This window comes from Triticum dicoccoides, chromosome 2B (genome assembly GCF_002162155.2).
Source record: "Triticum dicoccoides isolate Atlit2015 ecotype Zavitan chromosome 2B, WEW_v2.0, whole genome shotgun sequence".
Lineage (NCBI taxonomy): Eukaryota > Viridiplantae > Streptophyta > Magnoliopsida > Poales > Poaceae > Triticum > Triticum dicoccoides.
Genome location: NC_041383.1, coordinates 39,885,808 through 39,894,577, shown reverse-complemented (window position 1 = coordinate 39,894,577; position 8,770 = coordinate 39,885,808). Strand labels below are relative to the sequence as shown.

General features: G+C 44.9%; 1 protein-coding gene across 1 annotated transcript; it reads right to left on the bottom strand.

Annotated features, from left to right (window-relative positions):
* Positions 1-1,897: 1,897 nt before the first annotated feature.
* On the bottom strand, positions 1,898-8,148 carry LOC119367008 (L-type lectin-domain containing receptor kinase IX.2-like). Its single transcript, XM_037632650.1, has 3 exons — positions 7,320-8,148; positions 3,068-3,217; positions 1,898-2,963 (listed from the first exon to the last, which is right to left on the bottom strand). The coding sequence occupies exons 1-3, from the start codon at positions 8,146-8,148 to the stop codon at positions 1,936-1,938; spliced, it is 2,007 nt and encodes a 668-aa protein (XP_037488547.1). The 3' UTR covers positions 1,898-1,935.
* Between the last annotated feature and the right edge of the window lie 622 nt (positions 8,149-8,770).

The following is an 8,770-nucleotide window of genomic DNA, read 5'->3' as shown; positions in this document are numbered from 1 at the left end:
GCCGGATGTCCACCAAGGAGATGCCGATTGTGGAGGTGGCCTGACACATGAACTACTTCTCCAACTGGAAGCTCGGCGATGAGGAGTGGCACATTGGCAAGGAGCCATACAGCCGTGCCAACCCGCCCCCAGCCGTAAGTACCAGGTCTGGCTTCTTTGCTTATGTTACTATTTTTTCCTCCGTCCTGACCAGCCGGCCTTACGACAGTGCTTCCCGGGCCAAGGTGCGCCGACTGCAGACCGGAAGTGGATGCCGGACCGCAAAGAGAGTGACATGGGCGACCCCGAGCTGGGGGCGGCCGCCTGGAAGGCGGCGAAGACGAAGCCAACGGAGGAGGCGGCGCCGGAGTAGGAGGCTCTTCGGAAGGTGGAGGATGAGGAGTCGGCGACGTCCGGTCTTGGCCGGACGACGACGAGGATGACGAGGAGCGACGCCGGCCCGACAGAGCCACCGGGACAGGAGCCGGCTCTTCTACGCCGCGGCCGGCTGCTGCACCCGGCGCACAGTAGCGCCGCCTTGCGGGGAGGTTTGCTGAAAGTAATACCAGCCCAGTATCTCTCTCTCCCTAGCACTACTAGGGAAAACCTAGCAGTAGCGCGGGTTTTAGGTATATCAGTAGCGCGGATGCCCGCGCTACTGATACGGCCCTACAGCTAACTGGTAGTAGTAGCGCGGGTGCCACCCGCGCTACTACTACATCTGTTAGTAGTAGCGTGGATACTGGGTTTGGACCCTCGCTACTGCTAACTAATTAGGAATTAAAAAAAATTCCAGCCATGGCTGCTGCTGCTAGCTAGGCGTCATCATCCTCTTCATCCATGGTCGATGCTGATCCTGGAGGGGATGAAGTCGTCCATGGCGATGGTGCTTCCCCATCCAACTCTTCTCCACACCTCTCCTTTGCTGCTACTACAAAAAAAAGAGACAAGGATTAGAAGAGGAAGAGAGAGAGATAGGAGTAGGTGCAGCAACTCACCAGTGGCCGTCGGAGTTGGAGCCGAAACCCCAGATGATGCCATGGGTTGCGTTCATCAGAGATCTGGCCATCGTCATGGGCGGCGCTCTGTTGGATCTTCCTCTCCTTCCAGCAGCGGAGGAGGAGGAGGAGCAGGAGGAGGAGGAAGGAGGGGCAGCGGAGGAGGAGGTGGAGGAAGGAGGGGCTACAGTGGAAGAGGAGGTCGCCGAATTTGAGGGAGACGTCGAGGTGCGAGGCCGACAGTTGCGGTGGGCGAGGAAGGGCATCGCAGGTGGGAGGGAGAAGTGAAATCGAGAGATTGTGTGGGTCTGGGATTGGGTCTCTGTGCGCTATGTTTATACATATGTCGGCGGGTTGATAATAGTAGCGCTGGGTTTATACCCACACTACTACTATGGCATGTCCCGGGGTGCACAGTGGAGACCACTTAGTAGTAGTGTAGTGTTTATAACCCGCGCTACTACTACGACTGGTCCCGGGAGGCACGGTGAAAATCACTTAGTAGTAGCGAGGGGTAAAAACCCACGCTACTACTAACATCTTAGTAGTAGCGAGGGTAAACCCCCGCGCTACTAGTAAGTAGTAGTAGCGAGGGGAATAAACCCGCGCTACTAGTAAGCGTCTGCCTATAAGCTTTTCCCTAGTAGTGTAGATCTGGATGAGTAGGCACTGGGTACCTGCCTGTATCAGGTGCCTACGTGCGCTCGACGTCCTCTCAGAAAAATATGTCACAACAGCACTCCATGCTTTAAGAATAGACGTAGTTTCAAAGTATAGTGACATGGTGTTTTCGGAAATGTTACAATTATTGTGCCCACAAATTAACGTGATTCAAAAATATTTGCCACACTAGAGAAATTTTACTTAACATAACCTTTTACGCGCCTATAGAGCTATAGGATTTAAAATTCCATATATTTAATATCTATGAACTCATATTATTTCATGGACATGTTCACTACGCTAAAGATGTTGACCTTGCATTTGCGAGAGCCACATTCCTAGTTAGTATGTAAGGAAATCGATCCTTGGGCCTCATTGAAGTATCTTCCAGGTAACGGCTAGATGCCGGAGATTGCTCGTGCTTGGAGAGCAGGTCGATGACATCTTTGATAGATGGTCGCTCGTCACGCGCCGGCTCGACACATGTCAGCCCGGTGACCATGACACGCTCCATCTGCCACCACCACTGATTCAACTCCCCTCTCAGCCGCTCATCTACCATCTCGAGGATGGCTTTTCTGCTGTGAGACTCCATGACGGCCATGATGAGGGTGTTCCGATGTGCTGCTGTTCCCGGGACGGACGGTCTCACGCCAGTGGCCACCTCCAGCAGCACCAACCCAAAGCTGTATATATCAGAGGCGGAGCTCAGCGTGCCGAGCTCGATGTACTTGGGGTCCATGTAGTCCATGCTCCCGATAACAGTTGTCCGCGGAGTACCCCTGCCGCCATGGTGGATGACCTGTCGTACGAGTCCAAAGTCGCCGAGCTTGGCCTCGAAGCCCTCTCCCAGCATCACGTTACTGGGCTTTATGTCCGGGTGCAATACGTACCTCTTTGTTGAGTCATATGCACCGTTGTGGAGGTAGTCAATGGCGGCTGCAATACCGAGAAGGATATTGTACCTCTGCGGCCATGTCAATATTCTCCCGCTAGTGCCGCCGTCGTGGAGATGGTCGCTGACACTACCATTGGGTTCGAGCTCGTAGACAAGCACCAACCGGCCACCATCGTCGCACCAGACGATGAGCCGTAGGAGGTTCTTATGGCGTACCTGACACAAGGTCTTGATCTCATGCACGTAGTTCTTCCGGTTCCGCTTCAATGTTGGCTGCCGCATTTCCTTCACCGCCACCTCCCGCAGGTCCGGCACGGGTAGCAACCCTCTGTACACATCACCGAAGGAACCTTTGCCGATATTCCTATCTCGTGAGAAGTTGTCCGTTGCCGCTACTAGCTCAGAGTAGGAGAATTTTCTTGCAACTTTGATTTTTTCCGCGATCGAATAACATGGTTAGTTAAGAGAAGGGAATTGATGAAGTGACTTTTCTAATTAAATAATTAAATAAAATCCATGATATATTTACCTTGCAAACAATTTCCGTCGAGGCACCGTCTTGGCCTTTTCATAAATGTAGTATAGAGAAGAGGGAGAAGAGCCACTAGTAAACCGGCTAATAAAACTGCTGTGACAGATAGGAATATCACCCACATTTTTGTCTCCGTGTGAGATGGATCTGTTAGCAAAATAACAATCAGTTATTGTCTTATTTTTGGTGCTAAATGGTAAGGTCATTATAAATACATAAATCTAGCTTAACTATAATTCTAACAATTTACCCTACACAAAACTTCAAACATATAGGAAGTCAATTTTCCCTCGTGAAACATTGGCTTGGCTCATATAGATAATTCTTTTAGGATCGCCAAACTCCCTAAATCATCATGTCCCAGTTTACCAACCATTGTGATGGAAAAATTGTTCTTGTAAAATGTTAGAATATTAATCCAAAATCATGTAGTTTATACACACATTCTTACAAAAAGTATGACCATCTACAAACTATGCAAAGAACAGAAAGATATTTACCGCGTACATCACAGATGTTAATATTTTGTAACCAATATATAGACAAATATACTTCATGTTGTAAACTACATTATTAAAAAAATCAATTTTTTTTTACTTGTCAGCATAATTTTGTTCTTCATAAACCGATTGATGGGTGTGAGAACCGGGGAAGGAGTAAATACTCCAGGATATGGTACCTTTAGAGGTTAAGGATTAGTTTTAGTTCACTAAATGATGTTGTGATGTGATTATTTTGTAAAATACTTTGATTTTTTGCCAAAAGGAAGAAAAAATATATTCAAACAACATCTAAAATACGAGGAAATGGGTTGGGTCAACGAGATTATGGTTTAGAAGAATCCGCCGTGATATCCAACATGGTCTAAGTAAGCCAAACTAGTATCTTCACTGGGAGTGACTTTCTTCCTTTTTTAAAATTTGTTCCTCTTTCTCACATAACCAAAGTTTTAGTTGAAAAAGTAATAAAACTGAAATTGCATTTAAACATCAATCTAATTAACACGGATTTCAACATGGTCCCCTCAATCTCAGCTCTAAGATCTTAGGAAGAATGATGTGTGGCAATTGAAGATGAAGACTATTGGCCGTACAGATGTGAGAGTCGATGCAGATGGACATGATGACATGATGTTGCCATGCAACATTGGCCTGGTACCTTTTGTGATGGACCAGCAGGAAAGTAGCTAGTCCACATACATATACGCTAGAAAAGAAGCTTTCTATTTTTATTCTCATGGCATAGGGATAAGATCGATAATGATGCAATCAAGACCCTTGCTTGGTGATGTGTAATGTTCTAGAAGGAGGTCGATCGGATTGGGTCCACACCAATAAGAGGCTAGAGTGATGAGAATGTCACATCACATTAGGGATGGTTATACTTGGTTGGGTTTATTAAATAAGTTATTGCCTATATGCAAAAGAAAATGCCTAATTAAATTTCAGACTGGGGGAGTAAATCAATAGATGAAAACATCAACTTTGACATGTGATTATTTAGGTTGTGCTATGTTTTTCCTGAAGAAAAATAAAATATAAGAACATGTAGGAGATCTACATTAGCGAAGAGGGAAAGGAAGCCAAATTCAGATCAAGAGGATATAAACTTGGGTGGTGAGTTTTAAACTTGTCTATCTGTAAAGAGGCTAAGCTAGAGACATGAGAATGCCGCATATTTTTTGGGATGAGTATAGTTTGTTAGGTTTATCCTAGTTAAGTATAGATTGCCTAGATGCAATTGCAAAAAAGGAAAATTCATATACAAGCCATTATAGTGTGCTGGGTCATTTTGGTATGGACAAAAATGAAGTTAATACATAAACTATTATAGTACTGAAAGATATATACTTAAGTACGCTAATGACAAGATTATGCAAAAGCTTTATGTTTTTATTAGTTTCTTCCGCGCGATCAATTATGCGATCTCGACTCTTGGTACGTGATGTGTGCTGTTAGTGAGCGAAGTCGAATGGCGTCCACACCAACAAATAGGCTACATAAAGTCACAAATTATTGGGGATAATCTCAATTTATTAGGTTTATTAGATCAGTTTAATTAGATGTGTCTTTTCATGAGTCAAGATAGCTATTTTATCCTACCATTTATAAATCTAGCTTAACTATAGTTCTAACAGTTTACCCTACACAAAATTTAAAAAATATAGAAAGTCCATTTTCCCTCCTGAAACATTGGCTTGGCTCATATATCAGCTAATTCTTTTAGCTCATCAAACTTATAAATCATCATGTATGGGTTTGCCAATCTTTGTGAAGGAAAAATTGTTGTTGTAAATTTTTTAAGATATGAATCCAAAATCATGTAGTTTATACACATATTCTTACAAAAAGTATGACCATCTACAAGCTATGCAAATAAAATAGAGATATTTACCGCATAAATCCCAAATGTTAATATTTTGCAACCAATATTTGCACAGATATTTTACTTCATCATGTAAGCTACATGTATTAAAAATTTCAAATTTTATTAGATTTGTCACTATAATTTTGTCCTTACATAAGCCAGCCGATGGGTGTAAGAATGGGTGAAGGAGTAAATTGCTCTTGTGTTTAATACTTTCAGAGGTAAAGGCTTAGTTGTGATGTGATTATTCTATAAAATACTATGAAATTCTTGTCAAAAAAGAAGAAAAAAGCTATCCACAGAACCACTAAAAATAGGAGGAAATGGGTTGGGTAAATGGGATTATGATTTACAAGAATCCACCTAATATCAAACATAGTTTATGTGAGCCAAAAGAATTGTGAGCCAAGCCAGTAGCTTCATTGGGAGTGAATTTCTTCCTTTCTTAAAATTTGCTCCACATAACCAAAGTTTAATTGAAAAAGTAATAACACGAGAATGACATTTATAAAGCAATCTAATTAACAATATGGATTTCATCATGGCCCCCTCAATCTCTGCTCTAAGATCTTAGGAATCATGATGTGGACTAGCAATTGAGCATGAAGACAATTGAGCATGAAGATGCGAGAGCCCGGGCAGGTGCGCATGATGACATGATGTTGCCATGCAACTTGAGCAGGGTCGTACGTTTTGTCATGCACGAATAGGAAACCAGCTATTGCATGTACATATGCAAAAGAAACTTTCTGTTTTTATTCTGGCGACGTAGGGATAAGATCGATAATAATGCAAGCAAGACCCTTGCTTGGTGATGTGTAACATTCTAGAAGAGCTTGATCATATTAGGGATGATTTATGATTATAGTTGGTTAGGTTTATTATTTGAGTTTAGATTGACACATGCAAAAGAACACATCAAACTAATACAGTCTAGAAAATACTCCCTCCAATCCAAAAAATGTCTTGTGGCTTTGGTTCAGCTTTAGTTCAAGTTTGAACTAAAGCCACAACACTTTCTTTTGGGTCGGAGGAAGTATCAAATAAAATATCAGACCGAGGGAATAATTAATAGATTAAAATACATCAACTTTGACATGTGATTATTTGGGTTGTTCTATGTTTTTTTCGGTAGAAAAGTAGCGCAGAACATGCAGGAGAGCTATATTAGTAAAGATCGAGGGAAAAGGCAGCCAAATTCAGATTAAGAGGATTTAAACTTGGCTTGTGAGTTTTAAACTTGTCTATTTGTAAAGAGGCCAGCTACAGACATGAGAATGTCACATCAATTTTGGGATGATTGTAGTTGGTTTGTTAATACACAAGTCATTATAGTACTGAAAGATATATACTTAAGTACGCTAACAACAGAAGGATGCAGAAGCTTAGTGTTTTTATTAATTTCTGCCGCACGAATCAATTATGGATTCTTGGTACGTGATGTGTGCTATTTGTGAGCGAAGTCCAACGGCATCCGCACCAACAAGTAGGCTACATAAAGTCACAAATTATTGGGGATAATCTCAAGTCATTAGGTTTATTGCCTTTTTGATATAGGACAACCCTCCTAACTGGTTAATGTTCGCCAGGGGAGGTGGCACATGCGAACAATTCGATGGCAGTTTTAGTTGTGATGAAAGTGGGGAGAGGTGACATTTCCTTCAGAAGACATGACAGTTTCTCCCTGAGAAGGTTTCGTCTAAAAACTGCCGTCGTTTGATCCCGTTTTACAACCAAAACAGACTGTAAAAATGGTTCGCTTGCCACCCCCTTACCGCGAACGTTGTCCGGGGACAATTACCGTTGATATATTGGTACACCTTATCGGAATATTAGAAATTCGTTCATGCATGATGACATCGTTAGATTTGAAATGGGTTACCTGTTGAGTGGAAGGACCAAGAGAGCAGCTGGTGCGACTCGCAGAGGACACCGGTGGCCGCCGAGAACCCAACGGCGGCGTCCTGTACAAGGCCGGCGTCGTCCCTGAGATCCATGGTGGCGTTGAACTCGTACGTGGTGCTCGACTCCTCGGACGCCAGCTCGGTTTTTCGAAGCGCCACCTTCATCACCTTGAACTCGCCGTCGTACGTGACGCTCGCCCACATGATTCCATGTAGGCTCAACGGCGGCAGGCTTCTGGTCCGGTTGGACCTGATGCCGTTGACGTCGACGCCGATGTGGTCGCCACCCTCGGCGCCGTCCCCGTTCGAGGGGTCCCAGCCGTGGTTCCAGCGCGTGTCGAACTCCACGGCGAGGATGTGCGGCGGGCGTCGCGAGTCGGCGGCGCCGGTGCTGTTGGGGTTGCTGAAGAGCCCGAGGAGGCCGCCGTCGGAGCCCGGTGGAGGGGTCGTCGCCGGGAAAGGCCCGAGGAAGAACGCCATGCCGTCGCCCCGTGAGAGGTTGTCCGTCCTGTTTCTGTCCTGGACGATGGCGAAGCGGAAGCTCGTCGTGAAGCTGGCTCTCCTGCCGGTACGGTTGTCCCAGAGGCGCACGGGCTTACGGTGCACGACGCGGCCGGTGAGGTTGGAGCTGTCGTCGGTGAGGATGATCCGGTCGCGGCCAGCGTAGGAGGCGTTGATGAATTTGAGCTGCTTGCGGTCCCTCGGGACGGTGAAGTTGTAGTCGAAGGACAGCGCGGCGGCGGCTAGAAACAGATAGCAGCTGATCAGGTAGTACGTGGGTATGAGGATGCTTCTTGCATGGGCCATGGCTGCAGCTAGCAGAGGCCAGAGGGAGTTAAGCTACCTAGTGATCAACACATGTCAGCTGGCTTGCTCATGCAGGACGATGCTGGGGTGGAGAAGTATTTATTAGTTTGATTCCAGTAGAGTGGACTAAGACCCTAGAGACAATTGCAAGCTTGACGAGGAATACTATTTGGATTAGTCAAGTCAAACTTTTTTTACATATAAGAAATAAGTGAAAGGATACCTACTAAGAGAATATATAAATGGATTTGCTAATTCTTGTCTAGATGAGAATTAACAAAGTCTCTCGCAAAAAAAAAAGACAATTAACAAAGTCTCGTCTAGCTTTTACACTACTTGATCAATCGAATAAAAATAGAATAAAAAAATCACTACGAATATTCCCGTAAAATCCAACAGACGATACATAGTTATTTATTATGTAGATGAGAGCTAGACACACCTAATTTTTCTTATGGCGTGCCGCCTCCCAACCCACCGCCATTTTCGGGCCTCTGCCCCATGCTCCCTTCACACCCGCCCCCACACGTCGTGCTTGCTGCTATCAAAGGACACCCTCTAAGCCTCGCCCCTCCCTCCTCGCCTCCGCCCCTACCGCTCGCAGTGTTGTCCCGTCTCCAGC